The sequence below is a fragment of the Anopheles nili genome, chromosome 3, assembly GCF_943737925.1.
Source record: "Anopheles nili chromosome 3, idAnoNiliSN_F5_01, whole genome shotgun sequence".
NCBI lineage: Eukaryota > Metazoa > Arthropoda > Insecta > Diptera > Culicidae > Anopheles > Anopheles nili.
In genome coordinates this window covers 28,549,760-28,574,003 of record NC_071292.1, presented here as the reverse complement: position 1 = coordinate 28,574,003, position 24,244 = coordinate 28,549,760, and the positions used below count along the sequence as shown (strand labels likewise).

The following is a 24,244-nucleotide window of genomic DNA, read 5'->3' as shown; positions in this document are numbered from 1 at the left end:
ACGGTGCAATGTTTTTCATGTTGATGTTGAAAAATATTTTTAAACTGACCAAAGGAGGAAAAAATCCACGTTCAGTGGGTATCGTTTAGATTATAACTTAAAGTTTAGGGTATAAATATCAGAGAATATGTCAGAGTTTAGCAGTTATTTGAAAGCTTCGCATTTTATCAATGCAATGTTTTGCTAATTCTCTAAACAAGTAATCGTTTTTAAAACAAAAAAATCTATTAAATCTATACAAAACTATTTTAATCGAGTTATAAAAAATAGAAGTGCTTTTATGATCGTATAGCAGCTCTTCATGTTATTTCATATGCCTGTTAAACACAAACGATAGAGTTTATCTCGAATTCTCTACACTACTCACCATCAAACAGCGTCGTGCTTTCGTTGCCACACGTTCAGCGAAAGAAAAAATGTTCATTCAACCCCATCCTCACGAACATAGCACATAAAATTATTCCAATTTCCGTTCCGTTTTGGCACTTGCCCAAGCGAGGAAAAGCACATTTTGATAACATATCATAAATCCATCGTCACGTCACCACGCGCAACCTCGCGCGTACGAGCACGTGTGTCCCCGCGAAAGGATCCTTTACTTTATCGCTCATCCTCGGTGTTCACTGAAAATTCCTCCTCGAATCCGCGTGTCAGTTCATCACGTTCCACTTGCGAGAGAGAGAGAGAGAGAGAGAGAGAGAGAGCTTCAGATTGCAATTGGAATTTGATTACCGGGCGTACCCGTTGGCACGGATGGCATTTGCAATTCGGGGAACCATTTTCCCCGACAAGCGCACTCTCAAGTGGTGCCCTTTTTTCGGCTCCAAGACGGCTCCAAGAGTGGTGTTCAATGCTCACTCTCACTCTCATTCCCTGCCGGTATTTCGGGCGGCAACTAATAAGCACTTCGTTACAGCCATAAAGTGTCAGACAAAGCCGGTGCGGTGGTTCGAGCTGGTTGGCATCGGTTCGGATATTGTATTGCCCGGTCAACGGTTTGCTCTTCAGGTTGACCATTCTCTTCCGGCTTGTGTGCACGAGTGTACGCGTTTGTGTTAGCTTCTCCAACGATGGCCAGGTCCGCCAGCATGCCCGTTGATCGAAACGAGGCCACATCCACTCGTAACTTACAGGCCACGGACCTTGCTCAATCGAAGGCTACGAGAACCAGCGTCCGGGCTATTGAATCGAGCGTCCGTTTACGTTCAAGTGCCAGTTAAATCTAGTGGAATGGATGGCATGCGAGGTGGACGGTGCAAAAGCGAAGACGACGCACGGTACGGTTTCTTTGGCAACAAAATAATGCCAGGTGCCAGAGGGGAAAAGGAACACGCCGGTGGAACAAATCCCTCCGGCCGCTCACGAAACGCTAAGTAAATCGAAACGAATCAGTTTCGTGCGGTGCTTTTCACCACGCGCAATGGTTCACTCGGCGAGAAGTTAACGTGCGGTGCTTTACGTTCGGCTCTGGTGGTTTGAAAAATGATACACCGGCAATAAAAAGCGCTCGTTACGGCAGCAAATAAAAAAAAAAACGGGAGATGTTTTCAGTGCCACAATGTACGATTGCTTGTGCAGCCGACACACACACACACGCTTATGTTTCGTGCAGCGTTTTTTTTTTCTCCTCAGAATTTACTACCCTTGCTCTCCGATGCTTACATCTGGCAACGAACCGGTCCCGGGTGGAAGCATATTGCCCAGGGATGCTGCTATCTGCCCAGCACCGTCGAGAAAAGCGCTGCAGAAAAGCACATAAATTGCTTTCAACCCCAGCACAATGGCCCGCAGCAAGTGAACAAGACAGATGGAAGTAGATTTGCAAATGCGGGCTGCCCGTGTTCCTTGTGTTGGTTGGGGGTAGGTTGAATTTATGTTGCCGTGGTTCGGAGAAACCGTACTGCAGCCCGTTGCATTTCGAGGCGCGATGAATCAATAGCTTTTTTTGGCAATTCAATTTCCCACCCAACCGAGCATCCTGATTTCCACGTCGAAGGTAAAACGTGCTTACTTCCACGGCACGCGTGAGCGTAAAACTAACTCACTCGAACGACGACGGTGGTGATGGCTGGTTTGTGGCCGCTTCTGCATCGGATGCGCGGTTGAGCGATCAAAAGTTTATAATTTCCCGTCCCAAAATGCCAGCGAGCCAGCAAAGGATGCTTGCGACGGGTTGGCTTACGCCGTCGGCTTGCCTCGGGCGTGGGTGAGCATCGCTTTGGTGAAGCTGCAGCGAAATTAAAATGTCTTCACGAGTGACACCGTCGCTGCCGAGTGGCTCGTTATGAATTTGTGCGCGCAAGTAAAGGGCGCGCCTGCCCTGCCGCGCACCGGGAACGCACGGGATGTCAGCGCAACGGGTGTTGGAAAATTTCATAAACGAAGCTGCAAATATACTTATTTTATTATATTAACAGCACCGAAACGATGGCAACGTTTCACTTCTCGCCGAGTTTCGCTGGGGTTTCTTTTTCCCGGAACGAGGAGTGGTGGGGGGTTGGAAAATTACCAACCCCCACCTCATCACGGGTGACAGAAGAGAAGCTTTCCACCGAACGCGCGTGGTTGATGCTGTTGAGTTCGCGTGGTGGCCTCGCGGTGAATCCTTGGCGAAAGCTCACTGCCAGAGTCGTGAGGCTCTGTGGGTGGTTGATTTCCTGGTGGCAAACACACACACACATACACACAACCAACCACGTCCACGCGTCCTGACAAACAACTCTTCCACGCGGGAGGAAGAAACGTACATTCCAGCGTCCCACGGTCCGTGTGGGTGATCATTTGGTGTGGTGTTCGGGGAGCAATTTGAATTTCATGCAAACACTTCCAAACACACCCACACGCGCGTTCGTATCGACATTTCGCAATCACTAGCCAGGCAACCATCGGGGAAGAGCGAGAAGACTGAAGTTAGTAAATTATATCAGAGCGGCATCCCAAGCTCCACCGTAGCTTTTCACGCGGTTGTTTACGTTCCACGAGCACGTCCTTTTGGCGGTGGAAAAGCGAGCGACAGAGAGCGGATTTACTATGGGGTTTTGATCGTGGCGTGAGCTTCATTTTTTTTTCTTTGCCTATCGTTCCCCACCGTTGGTTGCAGGTTAATTTTGAGCGCAAAGTAGAAGCGCAAATAAAGCGTGCAATTTGGGGGTTCATTCCGGGGCGGAATGTAATTATTCATCAAGCACGTGCGCTTTCGGGGCAGAAGCGAGCCGAGCGGAGTGCCGGCTGAGGAATGTTAACTATATGCAGATGGGATGTGTCATTCAATTAATGCTTACAGCTTGCGGCGAATCGCGTCAGCAGTGCAGCGGAGCGTGTATTGATCGGTTGGGATGATATTATAACCACAATTAAAGGCTGGCGGCGGTGGCTTCAAACAAACGCTTTAGACTGTGTGTGTGTGTGTGGTTTTTGATTGATTAAAACCAAGTGTTGATGCAGGATCAGCAATTTATATGACGTTTTTTGCAGGTCTCGCAAAGCGTGATGGAAGTATTAAGTATTGAAGGTTTAACTTAAAATCATATATAAAGAAATGAGAATTAACTTTAGCTTGCTGTTTTGTTTTCTATTAATTCGTAGCTTTAACCAACTGAAAACACTCACAGAATGTCAAAAATGATCTACAAAACATGTAAATTATGAAAAATTCATATCTGATTTATAATACTCATGCTAGAAATAGCTCAAAAATGCTTCCATTCCTCGATTTTGCGATATTGAAATCAACTCAAACAAGCTACAAGCACAGTAATGGTGCCAGCCGAAAGCACTCGACCAGCGCTCAAATACTTTCGCTGTACAACGTGCAATGCACATTCCCGGTACCCTGATTAGCACTCCACCGTTCAGGCACCCATTTCGCCGTCGACATTGCCGATAATTGCATGTTGCCCGCTTCGAACCACCCAGGTGTAACATCGGGGAACATCTGGTGGTACAGCGCAATTTGAATGTATTAATATTTGCATTTCCGCCCGATTCCCGACGCCACGGGTGCATCGGTCCGTACCATACGCGGGTGGGCCAATTTGGGCCAACTGGTGAAGCTGGTGGCACCGAATAGAGCAGAGCGACTGATAATCCCGTAACAAGCGCCATCGAAAGCCCCAAATCAATGGTTACCATCGTCAAAGCGTATCGAAACGAGGAATTTCGGTCAGCGGTCGCCTCGAACTGCGCGAAAAGCTGCTACTTTATGGCTGGGAAATTGTTTTTTTTTATCGCGCCACATTTTATGGCCGCTCAACATGTGCCATTGGTTGTTTGCGAGCTGAGCTTTTGGTCGTCGTTTAAGCTCGCGTGGAATCGCGCCGGGAAAATCGAAATAAAATTTATCACCACCACCATGGGGTGCATCAGATATCGCAGTAGGCACAGCAACCGTTGCTAGCCATTTAGCGCTCGCAAAAGGTTCGGCTTAGCGAGCGCGCGATTCGGGAAAACCATGGAGCAGGAGCAACAGCAAATTATCAGTGTTACGTTGAGGGACATTTTCCGTGTGGCTCTGCCATCTCCGGCCGACCATCTGCCCTGGTACGTACCGAAGCCGTTTTGGCGCTGGCTCGTGGCCACTCGTCAGATCACTTGCTGTGAAACCATCGCCTTACGAGGATCCGATCCAGAACCCAGCAATGATTCGGCCCTCTTTTGCCCGGCTCAACCCACGCGAGATATTCTGCTCAAGTGCTCGATCGCGCTAGCGCGCCTCCATGCCATCCGGCACGTCTTTGTCGTGAGCCGTAATGGTGGCACCGTCAGGCGATTGTTACAATTGACGCAGGACGAACCAAGCGAGTTGCACGTGGTCGTCCTTACGGACCGTGTTTCGACCGTCGAGCAGTTCGCTTCAGCTCACCAAAGCTTCCGTGTTACGATTGTGCGCTTCGGCAAAGCGGCTGAGGTTCGCGAAGGATCAATTGGGTTGCTCCCGGCCAGTCACGGAGTTCCCGGTGATGAGGACCTCTTGCAGGAAGCACGCAAGAGCCACGTATCGGGCCACGTAACCGAGCAGCGCTATGAGGTGAAACTCGCGAAGCTCTTCCAAAGCGCCCGAATGGTACTCGAAGAAAACGGGACCGAATTGGGACGCCGTGGTGCGAGAACGGCTGTGCTGTACCTACACCGGTCCTTTCCACGTGCCACCTTCGTGAACTGTTTCAAAATTAAGCGCCTTTAGTAATCCTTCCTTTCGGTGCCGCGTGGGATGGGTACGAGAAGCTGTTTGCACAAAACCCGCGTGAACCCGACGGGGGCCAGCGAGCCAAACGCCAAAGGATGCTAATCCTGAAACTATTTTCCAACCTTCCCTTTCCACGCCACTAACGAGGCCGTCTTGAGCCGGAACAGGGCGCTTAACAATGCCCGGTCGACCGGAAGTGAGGGTCGCCGAACAAGAGCGAGAGCATGAAGTAGCAATCATCGTCAGTTTGATCGATCAGTTCACTTCACGGGCCCTGGAAGGCTGTTCGGACGAAACAAGTTCGAGCTGGTAGCTTTTTTTATTATTTATCCTGGTATATTTTTCCATCGTTTAGGGTAAGTTTTCTGTGCCTCCGTCCGGGGAAGTTCTTTTGCTCGGTTCAACTCCGTTGTTGTTCATCCCGTAGGAAAATCGAACCAATTCAAGCGCGTGACAGTGAAGCGTGACCATCTTTAAAGCTTCTTACCGTTTGGAGGAGCGGGGAAAAAAAAAGCACACACACCCACTGCCCTGTGGGTGTATTGGATGCAGCGATGCAGGAAAGCGATGCGAAATCTATTGCCTATCCAAATCCGGCCCCGAACGCGACGATACTGCTAACGACGATAACGAGGCTGATGAAGAAAGTTTCTCGTCCCGGTGGTTCTCAACCACCACCGGAGATGAAGGTGTTTTTTCAAGTGCTGCAAAGAGCGGTCCATCTTCAGCAATGGCCCGTCATCGCGCCACCGGCACGAAGAATTCGGACCGCTGGTTTGGCTCAATCTATTTTCCTCACGCTAAATCGGTTTAACGGTGCAGGAGAAAAAAAAACTCGAGCACTGAGTGGATGAGAATGTTTGTACACTTTCTTCGCTGCCACTTTCCATCTAGTGTCCGTGGAGAGTTTTCTTTCAATTCTGAACGGATAAACGCGTGGCGTGGCTCAATTTTGGAATGGATGAAACCAATGGAACGTACCGGTGCAGTACGAAACAGAACAATCCATTTTCCGAGCGGCCGCAGCGTGTCCTGCCTTGACCAATCACGATGTTCGAGATGCGACCCTTCCGGGTCGGTGTAACGGTGGTTTAAGTAGTTTCCCGTCTGTTCGCTTTTTGCGCTACATTGGTGGATGACAAAGAACGAAGCCATCGAACACAAAGCTCAGGAAACAACGCGAGTTCCACTTCCATGCTGGGGATGGCGAATGAAAGCCCATGGCGAGAGAAAATTGAATTTGTTAACTGATTTCAGATTTCGCGGACAGCGGAGGATGGGATCTGTCTTTGTCCAGTGATTTTGTTCAATAATAAATACTCTAGAAACAGAAAGGAATCACAACTGTTTGTGCTTTCGATTACAGCGAGCATTTCAAGAGGTCACTGGTCATCGGGCGGATTCTCACGTCGTGAATCACTGCAGAAAGTCCATTACATTATTGTTTCCTTCTTCTCTGGGAGCAAATTTTGAGAAGCACTATATTAAATTCAAAACCTCTTGCTAGCATTCATTTCGCCCTTCGATTTACGGAACTTTCCTCCCCTCGACCGGGTCTTAATCGACTTGCATAATTGATAAACTTTCGCCCACGCGAACTTCATCCGGCTCGAAGAAAGAGACATTAATTTTCGAGCTCCTGGAAAAACACCCCACCCGGTACGATTGATAGCGCAGCAAATCGCCGGGGCGGTCGTCTGGTTCTACCGATTCTATCGATATCGGGGTTTGGTTTGGTGTGGGCGCCTCGGGCCGCTTCGCAACCGTTCGATTAGCGGCGTAATCGAATTTTCCGGTCACGCACATCCGCGCTTTTCCGCGTGCTATTGTGGTGCGTTGTTTGTAAATATACGCCAATGCGTTGGTCATGCAAGCGATCTGGCCATCGAAAACACGGCCCACGAATCGCGTCCTTATCGCTGGGTGTGTGTAGGTGGATTGTTGTGTTTTTTTTGTCATTTCTCACACCCGCGTGTCCTGCCATTTTGCTGACGAAGGCCACCACCACCACCAGTGGGCGGCCAGTGGCGATGAAATGTGGCCGGAAATCGAGCCAAACCGGAACGCACCGTAACGCAGCGCGCAAGAGCAAGGTTGAAGGGCAGAAAATTGTCGTTTTCATACGTAATACGTCTCGTTTAGCTGGCGGATTACGAGCGGTACGTGACTGTCGCCGTGAGGCAGCAGCGCGTCGGGCTTTTTCGTACGTGCGACACGCCGAAATTGCTTCCATTTTCTTTTCTTACCTTTTTATCGCCCCTTGTGGACGGCCACACCTGCCGCTGGGGGTGCTCGGGAATGTGGTCCGGTTCACGCGGTTTCTTTATTGTTCTAAATGCAACGTACGATGGCTCGTACTCGAGGGTCGCTGTTTATTCCACAATCCGAAGGGATATCTGAAATTGGAAGCGCTCGAACTGCAGCTTCATGTTTTTTTACGACCAACCGATGTGAGCTTCAACACTGGCACCACCTCACTAATGCAGCTGAGGGAAACATCATTACCCGGTGCTTATCTCGCGAAATAAAACACACTGTTTTACAGGCGTTTTTGCCCATCTGCACATGAGTCCGGATACCCTTCGGTTCACCTTTCATCCTGTTCTGCGTATGGCAAAAGCATCCCAACCAACTCAGCTTTCAAACGGATGGCTGTGAGAGACAAAAACAAAATGCCACCGATCGGGAGGCGGGTTTTTCTTTTAGTGCCACGTTGCGATAAATAAAAACATACAAATCAGCACTCAGGTAGCGCATTTTCTCGGCGCTACGGCCCGTTTTCGTTCACCTTCGTCAAGCGCCGGCGCATGTGTTTTTGGGCGTCACACTATGCCAAGGTGCCACCCAGCGAGCCGGCAGCTGTTCGGTTCGGAAGCGAAAACATGTATTTATTGTTCGAAACAAATCGCCCAAATGGGCTGCGGATGCCGTAAGCTGGTTGGATTATGTCGCTCCGCTCTGGGGAATTGTTCCGCCCCAAGGCTCGCACTCGACTGCGGTCCGGAATGGTGGACTTCGCATGGCAACTAACTGCGTGTCCTGCGTATGGCCTATGCCGACACAAGCTAGGACAGTGATACCGATACCTTACGACCACTGAACGCGCTCCACCAACGCCTGTGTGCGTATTCAGCTTTGTGCGGACCCTTTCTAATGATGTTGTCCTTTTGCGTCGCTCGTTATCGGTGATATTCGATAGCAAGGTGATGCCTACGCACTGCGGATGGGAGCGCTCAGATTTAATGCCAGTATCAATGTTAATTTCTTTGTTGTTTCGCTCTCCTTTTCGGCTCTTTTGCAGGTTTGCACCACGCGTCCTCGCTGGGAAACATCGACACATCGTCGCAGGTAGGTGTAGCATAGAAAACTCAACACGAAATGACATTTCGCATCGAAGTAGCTTTCCCCGATTTTTTTTTGTCACGTAGCGTAGTATGCCCATTATGCTCCTCGCAACAGTAGGCGTAGTAGGCGTTGTGCTCGTCAAAATCCTCATCGTAGCGAGAAATAAACCCAACCAAAAAAAAAAAAGAAAAAAACAAACCCGCCCAAAACAAACAAAACAGACACGCCAAAAACACAACCCATTCTTTACTTTCAGGCGAAAGTAAATTTAGCAGCGCGCAGTTACGATTCCGAAGATGAAAATATGGGCAGAAAGAAGGGACGGCCTTTTGAGACGGGGCCTTGCTCGAGGGCCCCCGTCTACTCGAAGGGAGACATTCGAGAGCAGGTGAGATACGTAGCGCCCCATTATCCTTAAGCCGCCAGGGGGTTTCCTTCCGTGGGTGTGGAGCGAAGAATAGAAGACCAAACGATACACGGAAAAAATAAGAAAGAACTCGACCGCTTTTCTGCTGCCGCGAATGTCTCCGCGGGGAAATTTCACGCGCTTGCCGTCGTCGTCGTCGTCGTCGGATTAATTCGATTACTCATTTGCGCACGGTGTCGAGGCGATCGCGGGAGTCCTTCGGGAGGCGTATTCCCGCGCGAGCCGTCACGCTACCGGCCGGTGGGCCTCGATTGGGGCTACTTTCGGGGAAATTTTGATCTCGAACGGTGGGATCCCCACCGGAACCATTGCATTAATATTCATTCCGTGCCGCACGAGCACGGTCGGCTTAAAATGTTCACTCGGCCCGAGACCGGCGTTGGCCCGAAGGCGCACTTTAATGAGATTGCCATGTTGGAGAGTGGAAAAATTGTCGCCCACAGCTGTTCCGGTTGGGCTTTCGGGTGGTCGTTGGGACGGTGGAAAGCGGACGATGGACGCCATTATGCGCAATTACGCCAGCGGCGAGTACGTCCCACCGACCGGGAGCCAGGATGTTTTATCGTTTGACATCGAAGTTTTCCCACCCGAGTGCGGGAAGGCGCGGTTGCTAACGGCGAGCGGGAGTGTTTGTTGGGAATTTTGAAAATCATGTTGAACCATAATTGATTGCGGAGGCAGCATAGCACATAAACAAAATAGAAAAAAAAAACGTTCCATAATAAGCAAACAACGCCGGTGTCTTCTTTCTCGGTGTGGCCAGTGGCTTCACGCCGGGGATTTGTTGAAAGGGCGAGTTTTGAAAGGTTTTTCTCCCGCAACTCCTCTTCGGTTCGGCACGGAAACTCAACCGACCGATGAAAAACCCCTTCGGCCGGCTTTTGCTAATGAAACTGGCGCGTCCGCGGTGGTTGACAGCGAGCCCACCGTGCGATAAATGGCCAGTGGGACAGAAGTGTTTTTCCGCCATCGATTGGTGCGGAAGTTTTCGTAAACGTTTTCTTTTTTTTTTCTCGTTCCATGAGAGCGAGTGCGCGATCGTAAGAAGACCGCGATGGTTTCACGATGGCCCCGTTTTCTCCAGGGAAATTAATAGCTTCCGGCTTTGGGCCGCTATCGGGCGTCACGCGGCCATTAATCATCGCTGGCGTAACGAGCCACCGGAGCTCGAAGACGGTGGCCTACTCGGAAGAAGGCACACCCAATCGTAATGGTTTGATTGTTTGAAGATTCCCGCAGATTACCGGAACAAACCGGTGCTACACGGCGTGAGTGATTGGGCGCATCCCGACGTTCCTAGTCCATGTGGCCAGCCAGCGAACCAAACGGGGTTTCCGTCGATCCTTAATCGGAGCGTGTTTCTTGATTGATGAGCTGTGCAGGATCGGACGAGATGGAACGAACGCGCGCCGCGCGCGAATATTTCCCACCGGGAGCAATATCACGCGTCGGGTTCAACGTAGACTCGCTCGCGGTTTGGTTTGACACAACAATTTGATAGCGAAACTTTTCGTCCCACTTCACGCTTCTGTAAAGCGCGGCTCGAGCTGCGAATCCTTGTTTAGGATTCATGCCGAGCGATACGCACATTCCTTAGAGCCGCCAGAACAAGCGGAGACACACGTCCACGGATCGGGACCCGGATCAAAACCCGGGAATCACGCAATTACTAATTCATACGCCTTACGCTCGAGAGCGGCTGGGACTGGGTTTTACGCACCGTAGCGTTTGTCATAAAATATGCACGCAATTAACGGCGGATCGAAAAGCACTCAAGCGCGCGTCCGCGTGTCATTTTGTGACACGTGTTTCAGAGATGAATACGCGGCCCCGATGGGGCGGGTTTTGTGAACGCTGAAATATTGGCCGAAATTCAATCGGTTTTATGTCGATATTTGTGTTCTTTTTTGCTTTGCTTCATTTTGCCATTGCCAAGCATCGGCATCGAGGCACCCAATCGGTGGAAATCAATACGTAAGCGTATGTGTTATGTAGATATGTAACGATGTTGGAAAAAGTTGTTTATGGCTCGCGTGGGTTCCGGAATCTCCACCCAACCAAACGCACGCATGTATAGCGCGAAAATATGGCGCAGTTACTAATGGCCGGGAGTATTATTATTCCCGCACGTCTTGGCGTTTCTACCGCCGGGAAAGCTGCGAGATGTGGTGAAAGCGAAACCCCGAATTCCGGAATTTGTGCACCGATTTGAAATGCCGATTCAATTTCCTAGAAAATCGTCCTCCAGTCCTCCGTCCACACGGTGAGTGCGAGCGCGAAATGTGATCCTTGGCGGACGTTTCGTTGGTTTCGTTTTCGCGGTGGATCGAATTTTCCCCGCACAGAAAGCAAAGCCAACGCCTGACGTTTGCCTGGCGTTGATTGAATTTCATTCTCACTCCACGCGGCACTCGGAGCGACGGCACATGCTCGTTTCCCTTTCGGGCACCTTTAACCGCGGGCAAACAAATCAAGGGTGGCCCCGGGGTGAAATGGAAAATGTCAACAGTTGTGACGTTCAGTTGGCACGTTCCGATGTTCCAAAACCCTCTTCGGTTGTCCGAATGGCCTTGTCCTGACATCCCGTCGGTGGCAACACCATCCGAGAGCCAACACTCAAGCCGAGCCAAGGGTGCGCGTGTCCTTACGCAGGAAGCTTGCCGCTCGTCGGGGCAAGCGTGTTTGTTACCGCACGGTCGGGGTGCTGAGCAAATTTATCTAAATGTAATTGTGTTAATTCGTGTTCCTTTTGTCCATCGCGCGCCACTGGCGTTTGCTCGTGTACTAACGTCTTCTCCATCGCGTTGCTCGTCTTTCACAGTACTGCCTGACGGATCGACAGCTCGACTCGATAGAGCAACCCCGGCGGGAGCGCTTTTTCGGTTGCTGGTCCGGACGCAATGCGCCCCAATCGTTCCTCGGTGTTTGTGTCGGACGACGAGCGCCCTCTGACGAGAACCTCGCTGACTATGCACCGATGCAGCGGTACCCAAGGTAAGTACGCTTCGCTCTAAAAACACAACATATGTTTCACAGGACGAAAGCACAGCAGGGCACATCTAAAGTGCGCTGATAAAGTTGATTTTCATTTGTCCGTGCCCTTTCATCCTTGGGCAGGCGTGAATGGTGAGCGCGAAATCCCAGCTCCGGAGCCGCTTGCCAGCCAGATCAATATAACTCTTCATTACGAAAGCGTCCACGATGCCGCCACGTCCTTCTTTACGATGCGGAGTGAAGAAAACGCTCAACACAACCGAACGAAAATGGCGATGCGAAACGGCCGTACCCCGTTTGCGCTGGCGGGTAATTTTTATTCATTACCGCTTGAATTATGCACACTCATTTCGCAGCCCGTGGTGGTGAGCTCACCCGTTACATGGCCAACCACCACCGGCAGGACAAGAAGATGCTATTAATAGCCGGCTCCACGAGGCTGGCTTTCCCGCGCGAAAGGCAAGAAGTGCGAGCAAAGTGCACTTAGAAAGGAAAACTTTCACAAGCTTTCTCGGCATCGTCCTTTTCCGTCAGCATCGTTCGCACACCAACGTCCGCCCGGTTGGACGAAAGCCAACGAAGATAAATTGAAGTTCAATAGGTACGGAGCTGGTGAAATCATAAATTCCACCACCATTCAGCACGTCCAAGGGCGATCGGTCGCCTAGGGCCACCGTGTGCATTAGCCACTAAATCTGCCCCCGGGGCAGAACCTACGCCAAGTCTCTGCAAACGCCACCATTATTCGGGTGATAACATCAGCTGGAATGTGTGGCTCGCAAGCGCATCGACGATGTACCACGTCCACTGGTCGTTGAGTCGGAGCGCATTCCGAAGCTATCGATGGACGGACCGGGACAGAGCATAAAGTAACTGTCCGGTTTTGGGATGGAAGGTCGGAAAAACAGGTCCATCGCTTGCTGGAGGCACATCGATAAGAGATCGCACCTTCTGCGGACCGGCAAATCCGTCGCCACTGACGTCCGATTGTCAGTAAGCAGTGTGTTGTCCCGCAGGAGTTGGACACTGTGGGTTTCTGTAATGCCAAGTTCACTCCATTTTCCCACCAGTCACCAGAACCCTGGGTGGCACCAATTTATCTAGGTATAAGCCGTCGTGGTTGGGCTCGTTGCCATGCCGGGCTCGCAGCTCGTCGATGGACGTGTGCGAACGAGCTTCACCGGCCACCCATGGTTGGCCAACGTTTTGGCCAAACAGAACCAGGTCCGGGTGTCTGTTCGAAACAAAACCTCCCCAAAGGACACCGGTTCGTGAATGCTGCAGTAAAATGTTTTCACTTCTCACATGTGGTGCGAACGTTATCCGCGCCATGGTCCGGGCTGGGCTGGGGGTTTTTTGCACCATTGCGGTGGCGCTGGAATTGGGTCACGCTGGATGGACGCGACGATAGCGCAGTGGCGAGGTTTTGTGTGCCAATAGTTCCATCGAGGCGACCAGGGTTCGTGCAAACGGTCTGGTAACGAAAGGCATTAAATTATGTTTGCGATGGTGCATTGACTAAAGGGATTTTGGGATGCAATCGATTTTCAGTGCAACGCATCGATCGGTCGCTGGGTTGTGATGGGATGGTTGGTTTTTGTGTGGGAATATTTGAGGCCGTGCATTATTCATAGCTGGAAGCTCGAGTGAATCAAGCTCGTTGATTGGTTTGGATTTTTTTTTCCGTTGAAAAATTTGACTCACAACTTTCCACAGATGTGGTGGAATGTTTTGTGAAAGGGTCGTTACTTTCCTACCAAATGATGGATTGTTTAACCATATTAAACATACAGCCAATGTAAAAAGCACGCAAACTCACTGGAAAATATTCCCATTAGAATGCATACTACAGATGAGTTCTAGAATCACAATTTCTATTGCCTAATTTCCGTATATAATTGACTAATATTAATTCGATTGATTAATGATTACACCAAAAAATACAATAGTAGAAGAAATGCGCTCAATTAAAGCAGCAATAAACAATGATTTTGTTTTCGTTCAAGCACGTAATTTTCTTTTGTTTCCTAAAAGAGGTGTAACAGAGAAAAAACGTTTATTCTTCCTTTCGAAGTTCTCAGTCGGTTGTGTAAGGAAATCTACGCCAAATTGTATCCCATTTATTACAACGAGCCATTTATTTTCACCCAGGGTCGATGGAAATCCGTCAAAAGCTCTTCATGAAAATATCGAGATGTGTGTGTGTGTGTGTGTTTGGGAGAACCGGCAAGGAAGTGTGAATCGCTTTCTTTCCCATTCAGGCTCACTTCGCAGGAACGCAGGAAAACAATCTCAAACAAAGGCATTATTAGCGCTGGATACGGTAATCCACTGCCACCGCGCGCACGTTGGACCCTTCCTGCTTTTAGTAAGTTATATATGCGCGGGGGAAGAAGAAGAAAAAAAAGTTTCTAAATAAACCTCATCCCAACCCAGCGACAAGGTGCTGTAAACAGCGTGGAAGCGAGACGGGAACACACAAACAGCGGTTCTTTTATCCGTCATTTCTGTGGAGCTTCCGCAACGCCGGTAATCTCATCTCAGCCGGGCTAATTCAATTCAAAACGCCTTTTCTGTCACACCTCCGCCGCCGTGAGGGCTTTCGGGGGGTTGTTTTTTTTTTACACCCATCCCGATCCCGACCCATCTTCCATTTGAGCGATGAAATATTTGTCACGGAAGTATGAGTTCACACCACCTCCCTTCTGGTTGTGGGTCCTGGAAGGATGGAAATCGCAAGGATCGCGACGCGTGCGGGTGAAATGATGGAAATTCAGTGAAAACTCTAATCCTTCCTGCGCCCGGTGGCAGGGGCCCTGACGTTTGGGAAAGCTCCGTGCGCCCATGCATCGTTCCGTCGTGCTTTTGTCGGGTGCAGGTACAAAAGCCCGACCCGGTTGTACATGCATAAAATATCTTTTTTATGATAATTCGACCTGAGCGAAAAATGAATAAAAGAAAGCGACACATCTTTCCATCGCGCGCTCGCTGGCTGAAAGGCTCGAGCCGGGTCGTTCCGGGCCGCCCACCACGCCATGACGACGGTTTTGCATTCGCATGGAACGTCCTCGTTGTGGGGCACGATCAAAGGTTGACCTGAATGTCCTGGCCGGCCGGGTTGAAGGGCACCACGGGTTCCGTGGATGAGTCGACGCGGCGACGAATCAGAAAAAAAGGGACCAGCAGATGGCAATTTCTCCAATCCCATATTCATGGCCATCATGTTGGAGAGCGCCGAAACGTGCCGAACTGTGTAGGGTGGCGTGATGGAGTGGATCTTTTCTTTTCTTTTTTTTTCTTTTCGCTCACCCTTCCAACCTCCTTGGCCACCCCATCACCGGTGGCAAAGGTGGATCGATCCTCGGACAAGCTGGTGCCGAAACGCTAATGGAATTCGGCTACAACTTACAATCGAGGGCTGGTTGGATTCGTCGATAGCGTGTTCGCGCGATGAGAGACAACGCAACAACGGGCGTCCTTCTTCCACAACACCGACGGTTTTGGGTCCCGAAAATCAAGATTCTGGCCACTAAAGACCCGCACCGGTATGATTATTATGCAGCACACAAATTACCGTTCGACAGCGGAGTGTCTTCGGTGGGCCGCGAGTTGAGAGGTGTAAAATTTTAATTTAAGTCAGCTCAGGGTAGCTTTTTTTCTTCTTTAGCTTTCAAGCTTCTTAGATGGAAGCTGTTCCAATCGCTGGGTGGGTCTTGTTCGTTATGCGAATTTATTTCATCGCCACAGCGTGCTCGACCTAATTCGGAAAGAATTTTGAGCAGCATTCGGGGTGGGACCATCGTGTAATCGGACCAAGGTTGATGAGATTAAATATGCTGCTGAATGTGGTGAATTTGAATTTTATTTTCAAATTCATTCTCGAGCAATAAACAAGAAGCGAGTATTTTCTTTGCCATCATTTCGAACCTTTTGTTTGTCGCTTGGCAACCGTCGCCTACATTGTTGGTTTGCAAATGTTTCAACTTGCGTTGAATGTAGAGCAGATTTTAAATTCCTTCAACAAATCCCCGTCGCAGTAGGCTACGCCATTTTACCTTATCTGTCAAAGCCCGAAAAACGTCGCGCACTACAGTAAATGAGCGTTATTTCATTCCCTCGATTGGTGCCAGTCCCGGCGAAAGCAAATTAAACCGTACCGAAACTGACACTAGTTGGCAAAGTTTCAACTGCTGCTACGTGATAGCATCTCCGGCTCTCGGAATCCCGCCGATTACCCGCCCTGTTGCCCCTTTCATGTTTAATTCTCTAGCTCATTTTCGCTCTCTCATTCGTTCACCGGCTTCTCTTTTTGTCCTGCAGGTACATCAATTCCGGCCCGATAGCGAAATCCATCCTGCAGCAGTACGATGACGACATGGAGAGCTCGTACTTCCGCCGCAAGCCGACCTCTTTTTTATCGAACAGCGGCGTCGCGTCCGGCGCCACCGGAGGCCACGCCGGGGCGGGATTAATTATCGGAAGCAGCGCAACCTTGCCCGCCGGCGACACCAAGCGCTACGGCGGATCCTGGCTGCCGGCCGAGGACGAAGCCGTTCGGATAGAGGGTCCAAGGTAGGTTGGCACGCGCGCGCGCGCGAGTTGTGCATCAGCTGTAACGCCCGTAACGTTCATGGACGAGGCCAGTCCAGCCTCCCACGCACCACCCCAAGACAAACAACACCAAACAATCATAATTTTCTCGTTTTTCCTCCCCATCCCGTGCTGAAGTTGCGCAAGATAACAAATTTTATTCGCCATGACCTTTCGTCTTGCTGTGTGTTTATTTGTGATTGTGCCTGTGTGTGTGTTTTTCCCTGGCGTTCCTGGCGTATTGTGCGCCTTATCTGTGGTTGTGGCCCATCCTCTCGCCTTTCTGTGCGTGTGTGTGTGTGCCTGTGTGTTTGGATGTTATTTAGAACCGCATCTTGCCTCCCCATTCCCGTATGCTCGGAAAGCGCTGTTGCTTCCGAGGTGTGTCCGTGTACAAATTCCCATTACCGATCCGTTCGTTTATTAGTTTCTGCAAGAATTCATTGTAGCCCGATGGTGTGACCCAGCCCGCCCTACTCACTCCACCCAACTCCACCAGCTCGGTGCAAATAACGCATTATGGGCGGACATTATGGCGACGAATCTCCCGACGGGATGCTATTATAGTGGAACAAACAAATAATCTCCCGGCATAATTCTTCCCCCGAATGCCCGGAGCCTGTTTATTACTCCGTGTGCCGGGACAACGTCTATGGGGTCCTTTATTTGCGCTTCCAGTGTCCTGGCTAGAAGTGAACAATTGTATTCCTCTCGCCCAGGGTATGGGGATGGCTTTTTTTTACCCTCCACCGAAGGCCAAGTGCTTTGGTGGGTGCATTCGGGCTGGAGTTCGAGTTTGTCCGTGGGGTTGCTGGTTTTGAGCGACGGGGCCTGATCTCGAGCTCCATTTGTCCGATTCGTGTGGTACATGAAGCTTGGCGTGCAGAATTGGCGTTGTGTTGTGCTTCAATGGAGGCGCCTGGTGGCTTACAAGAATTTATTTTTCCATCCCCAAACCCACGCCTGCCAGCGGTGTGCGGTGTTTCTAGATATGTGTTGCATCCTGGATATGTGTGTGTTTTTCTTTTCTTATTGCTTAAAAAAGCATGTTCGGTACGGGATATAGCACTGTGTCGCTGCATTGTGCCTGCTTCGAATATTTTTATGTGCCCAAGAAAGCTCGCCGCCCGGCTAAAGGCTCGTCTTCTCCGTGCGTTGTCAATGGAGAAAGCCCTTGAAGCGGAGGACCTTTTATGCAACAGCTTCAACAGCTTACCGTAACTACACTCAGGGTGCCTGTTTTTACTTCCTGAAACCGTTTTGTCAGCTCCCGACGGGGTGCTTTCTTTCAGCCAGGACTCGGCTGGTGCTGTCGCAAATGTTACAATTCGCTTTTTTTGTTCGTGTGTACGATCCAACCAGCTCTTTTCCGTGCTCGGTAACTGTATTTTGCGCGTGGAATGAAAATGGGCCCCACTCGGAGGTCACTAGTTCCAAGGCGGCAGTTTAAGGGTGAGTCAAGGATAAACTTGGCGCAGACTCGTGCCCGGTATTATCTGGCTGGTACGTCGCTAGGATGCGATGGTTGTTCAGTCAAGGATGCGATGAGATGAAACTGGGACAATTTCTTCCAGACGATGGCACTTTAAAGAAATATAGTGTTCCATTCTCGTTTCGTTCTAAACGCTACCAGCGAACGCCACTCCAAGAGCGTTCGATACACGACGACAGCGCGTTCTCGAATCGACATCATCTAAATGAACTCGTTCCACGAAAACGTCTCTTCACTCTATAGTGCTGAGTGCGGGCACAGCAGCCTCCGAAGCGAGTGCAAAGTGAGCCGAGGGTGTGAAAAACGAGCCAATTAAGTAAATGAATGCATCAAAGCGTATAGGCTTCGTGTGGATGCAACGTCTTGGTGCCGAACGTTGAGATCCATTTGATAGCCATTATTTACGTTAATGGGAACATTAGGCGATTGATTAGTTGAAGGGAAACCCAATATGCCTTTCGCCCATAGCTCGTTGATCAGGTCCTGAAAAGCGGCAGCTATTCATTGTCCTGGATTGTTCTAACGACGTAATCTTGCTGGGAACGTATTACTGTTTATATAGAAAGGATCGTACAGCCAAGATAGGAGTACATTGGAGATGTTTACATTTGCGTTTCAATCATTAGACATAATTTGGAAAGGATTCTTTCATGTGCTCCTGCTAATTGTTATCAAGAAGCTGGTTCAAAAACAAAGAAAAAGAAGTTAAGCTACAAAAGCAAGTAAAAAATGCATGTTTTACTAAATAAGATTTTAAGAAGCTTAACTTAAAGCACTACTGAATTGAATTTTTAACCACACCCATTTATGGCACTGACGTAAAATTTGTTTGAAGAAACTGATTCTCTGATATACTTACAAGTTTACATATCAATTTAAATAACTATGTATGGTATATCTTAGAAACAGTAAATGTGTTACACATACGGTAATTATTACGTAGAATTATTACTGTTTACCCATCATTATTCAACCGTAGTCATACAACTAAATAATGGTTTAAATTGAGCTGAATAGCTGAAGAGTACCCCGGGTGAAATTTAAGCTCAATCATTCAACAATTCCCAAGACAACGATCGATTCCTGCCAATGAGGGAAAATTGGCCACAGCCGATTGGTTCTCAAAGGCTTCCCGCGATGGGTGGTTGGAAATACACCTGCTTGCAGTGGATGGAAACTCGGGAACGTTTTACCTCTAATTGAAAGATAATACTAACCTGTCACTCGACCAAAGCCAGCCGGAGCCGGAGTTCGCTGGAATTGCTGGCGGGGTGTGGGTTTTGCTTTCCGGTCGAGGAAGCTGAATTCCACATGTCATCAAACTAACCATAGCCAAGGCCGGACGTGTGGACATGACCGTGATGCGTTGCGTTGAATCGATCCAGCTGGGTTGGCAGGTTGATGGGCAACCAGCTCGTGCCTCTGAACGAACACCGTTGAACGGTGATTTTACGCATCGAATTGTCAACGTAGTGTCGGAATGAACACATTGAAAATCGCAGAATCTGGCAAAATCTCGACCAGGGGGTTGCTGAAGCGATCGAAAATCGAATTATTTATTCAAGGACCACAGGATGGACTACAGGAACACCAAGCTTGGTTCGAACAGTGTGACGGTGTTGTTTGATGTTTTGGTTTAATTAAACGATGATTTAGTCAACAGTGAGCCGGATGGATTTCTTCTATGGGACTAAAATCGGTCAATTCAGTTGATTCAGTAGGATCGTTGCTGTAGCTGGCTTTGAGGACGAATAGAAAGTTATGCAATGGCGCTCGCTGCCATTCTTTGCACAGGTTTCACCAATCATAGTGAAGTTATTTACATTCGATTGCTTTAGTTACTTCGTACGCATAAAATTGTAGTGTTTTGTTAATCGTAATCAAAAGTTAATATTTGAAATGTAAATATGTATAACAAGCTTATCACGTTGATTAATTCGTGTAGAGTGTCATAGAGTCATCTTACTTTGTTTGGTTTTCATCATCGGTTAAACCATTCTTCGAATCAACCACGTTTGAAACATCACATTGTAAAAAATCCATCTTAACTGTAAATTGATTTCAGTTTCCCTTTAAACACACCATTTCAATGTAAATATTTTATAGTCTGTTTTTTCATGTTGCGTGTTTCATATGTGTGTTAAAAACTGTTTCCTGGTGACAGTAAAACCGGGGTGTATTTTTTCCTTATTGGATGAGCCATAATGTTCTCCTTTCCAAACATTTGACCTACAAAGTATATGCAGATGCGTCAGCGCTCTGTTCCTTGGCCGTTTTTCTAGTGTTCAATCTTTGTATCTCGTTTCCCTTTTCGTTTTTCTTTCCCTTTCAATTGTGTGCGAAAAAAAAATCAATCACGCAAAATACACAAATTCGATTCAATCGATGTATTGATTCGCTTACAACACCACTGCCTGCTGCTTCGCTGTGTGCATTCGATTATGCAACGCCTTCGTGATGCGCACAAACAAAAAAAACAACATTGCGCCATCCGTTCCTGGTCCTGCCGGGCACATGCACAGCCTTTATCGATGTCCAGCGCATAACGATCTGCTACCACCACCGCCACCACCACCATCCGTAGGCCTTATCGATGGCATCCCGGGCGGACCACCCAGGTTTGTTGGCAATGCAATCACGACTACCAATGAATATCCCTGTTCGTATTGTCTGTATTCTTTTTCATTTGCTTCTGGGAAGCGTTCATTGCATATATCATCGGTTGTTTCATGGAAAAAATATTTTATGTTGCAAATATTGATGAGATTTAAACGGGTATCGAATAGCCTGGTAAAGAGCCAGGTCAGCAAAGATCAGCAAAATCAACCGACATGCTGCATCTATTAAAGCATTAAAGATTCACTCTCCACCCAACAAGCAGCAGCTTAAACGTTGTGACCATACCGCAGCATTGCACAATTACGCAAACACTTCATTACGCAACAGCAATTATGGCTTCGCACACTCCGGACAACCATTGATACTCGATAAAGCACATCGGCGGCGATGCGCCCATTCCCTCGAGGTTAAATTGTCGGGAAACTCAACAAGCTGTCTTCTGCAGGCTCCGGAGACACTCGTCCACCAGTGCCTGGTGCCCGGAAGCAGCCAACATCCCGAGAGCTTTCCCGGCCTACTGTGATGGTGCACACAGCGTAGATTGGCCGGAAATCCGGAACGAGGGCAAAAATTGCAACATGTGCCAGCGAGGTCAGCGAGGCTCTCTCCCACTTGGGTGCAGATCGTCGTTGTATTTTCTTCGCCAGGATGTTCGCTAGGATGTCCCTAGACCATGTCCGAGATGCTGGAATCAATTATTTTTCCAATCGCCTGCTAGCTCGCTGGTGCGAGCAAGCGATGCATCGGTTCGAATGATATTGATTAGAAGCCATTTTGTACGGTTTTATTGAACCGAGGTAGAAGGTAGGTAGAGCAGAGTCCCGTGCGCCGGTATCCGACATAATCCGGCTAATGAGGGGTTTTATTGCCGCCGGTTGGTGGCCACGTTTCATCTAAATGTTAATTCAATCAATGACTTTGGATTGATCGGTTCGGCAGAGCAGCACCGTTTCGGTGTCTCCGGAGCTCGGGCGCTTTGTGGAAGATGGTATATTGCAGCAGTCCGTTGCTAGGCAATGCGAGAGACCAAGTTTCGTAATCCAGTTAGCCGTATCGATTTGGTCCCGGCCGCCGATGATGAACGATGAAATTCGATCATTAATTAGTATTAACGAATATATCGAAATGCTCGCAGCTAACGCGACTCAATGCAATGGAAGTGGCAGAGCAAATGATCCTGTGAAATGCTCGCTTTCAATATCTGCAATTCAATGGATTAGCACGATGAAGAGATCTGCCCGGAAATTGATACGTTCAGCTTCCATTCCATTCACATTTTCAGATAACCAATTTAAGCACTTAACATTCGCGTTAAAGCGCTAAACATTCACATGAAAACACTGATTTACATAGGCCTTAGATATATTTAAAGTTATATGTTTTATCATTCAGCTGAGAGATTTTGTATGTTGAAACCTTCTTTGCACGAATGCCATAAAGCACGTACAAATGCACGTACAGCTTTTGGTTCTCATGCCAATAAGAAGCCCTCCTCACGGAGGGATGAAATCAGAAGTGCAATAAAAATCTTTTGCACTTCGCTGCGAACCACTTTTGGGTTTGAAAACAAATGTTTCTTTCATTTCGCAATTTAAACTTGCCGAAGCAAACTTGTCTTCCTGACCATCATCTTTTGCCTCTGCTCGTGATGTGGAGCTACTTTCGAGCTTGCAAGCAGAGGAATACAAAACCATCAGGCATTCTGTTTGAAGAAAGAGGGAGCAAAAGAGATAGCGATAGTGAGAAATCGAAGTTGAAATTTTCCTTCTCCAACATCGCGAGCTGCTCGACGGATGAGATGCAATTTCTTGCCCGAAATGCGTGCTTTTCCTTCGAGCGAGGAGTGAACCACTGAAAGCGAGAAAGGTTTTCATAAATTCTTGATGTGCCTTTTTGTAAGAGATTGCGGTTAGGGATTTCCATTTTTAGCCAGCACCTTTTCTCGAAGACGCCAGTACGGCGAGCGGCTGCGTTGCCACTCGTTTGATGGTCGCTCGCTTCCCGGCAAGGGAAATGATCAAAAGAAACCAGAAAGACGCCATAAGGTGCGACGTGGAAAGAAATCCGTTGTCCAATCTGATGCTGGTGGTAATTTTTCAACCATCTCTCGCCCAGCGCTCTGGATTTCACCGCTCCATGTCAAACTTTGCCTTTGGGCGAAGGATTAGGAAAATACAATCCCATTTGGCATTGGCAAACATGCGAACAGCGATGATTGCTGGCGCTCGTTCAACAAGTAGTGGTTCTGTCCCAATTTTTGCGCTGCCTTTAAACTATCCGAGCAAAACTTCAGCTGGAGTGACATATGAAATGCACGTTTTCTTAGACAATCTTGCATAAGCTGTTTCTTACCAATCTCTCCATAGCTTCCATGCATCTGGCACAGAATTTGTTTTTAGCTTCTTTGGCCGTCACTCGAGTCAAATCCGTTAGATAAGCACGACAGACCGACAAAAATGACTCTTGAACTGTCTATCTTTAAGACCGCGACTGGATGCCCGTGGCATTCACCACATTGGCGGGCGCCACAATTCGACGAGCGTTTACGAGCGATTTTTCCCCAAAAACCGCAACAGCTGCATCAATTTCGCGGTGTGGCTTTGTTTTTTTCGGGGCGCCAGACACAACAGCTGTCGGTGCCGAGGAATGTGCCCGCACAATGAGCTGCTCTACGCTCCAACGAACGCCCGCGAAGCGCTGCGATACGGAGAGCATGTCTTTTGTTTGGAAAGCACTTGCCTGGAACAATGGCTACGATAGCTTCACGTTCACGTTGGAAATTCGAGAACCTCTCATCCTGCTGTCAGGTGGTTCGCGTAGCTGCTTAGCGAAGGAAAACAAAAATCACACCACCACCAACCACCAACACCATCTTTGCTGCGATGGAGCGTCATGCAATAAAAACAACTACCGCCATCAACTACTCTCGTGCCGTCGTTTGGCTCTGGTGGCCGGAAAATGCTAAAATTCTGTGCATTGATTTCACCCGTCGGTCGGACGGATGCCGGCGGAATGAACCTTGATGGGAGCGTGGCATCGCCGAGATAGAGTGGCTGCCGTTTCTTTTTTTTCGTGTGCTGTTGCACTGCCACCATCATCATCATCATCATTATCATCGTCGTCGTCATGATCACCAAAATAAGCTTGGTTCCTACGGCGAGTGGTTGTGGAGAGGATCAAGTCGGGGTGCTTTATTTGCTGCATACCGAGCGGCGGGTATTTATAGTTTAATAACTTTCCGAGGGAACGGTTATTGTTTTACAGACAATTTCGCCCCACTGGGGGTGCTTTCCGTAACCCGTTGAGTAGCGGTAAAAATGCACGATTCTCGAAGCGTTAGCTTGCAGGTTTTTCGCACCATACTGACAGGTTTTTGTCGCTCTTTATTTTTGCTGCTCATGCTGTCATGTTTATGACTGGATTATTGGCAGATTGGGAGCAGATTCTAAAAGAACTCAAGCATGAATTACTCAACGTTACAAGCCAACACTTTCCATTCCAGAGAATTGATTTAACTGTTTTTTTTCTTTTTGCTTAACTTAAACGAAATTAAGCGTATTTGATGTGAAGAAATTATTATCTATCCGAAAGT

General features: G+C 48.6%; 1 protein-coding gene across 1 annotated transcript in view; it reads left to right on the top strand.

Moving 5' to 3' along the window:
- The window catches only part of LOC128725981 (uncharacterized), a 62,614-nt gene that overhangs the window by 18,632 nt on the left and 19,738 nt on the right, over window positions 1-24,244 (top strand). The window contains exons 2-6 of the mRNA XM_053819756.1: window positions 8,487-8,533; window positions 8,787-8,918; window positions 11,779-11,951; window positions 16,272-16,523; window positions 20,556-20,651. Coding sequence (XP_053675731.1) covers window positions 8,487-8,533; window positions 8,787-8,918; window positions 11,779-11,951; window positions 16,272-16,523; window positions 20,556-20,651 — 700 coding nt within the window. The remainder of the gene's footprint in view (window positions 1-8,486; window positions 8,534-8,786; window positions 8,919-11,778; window positions 11,952-16,271; window positions 16,524-20,555; window positions 20,652-24,244) is intronic.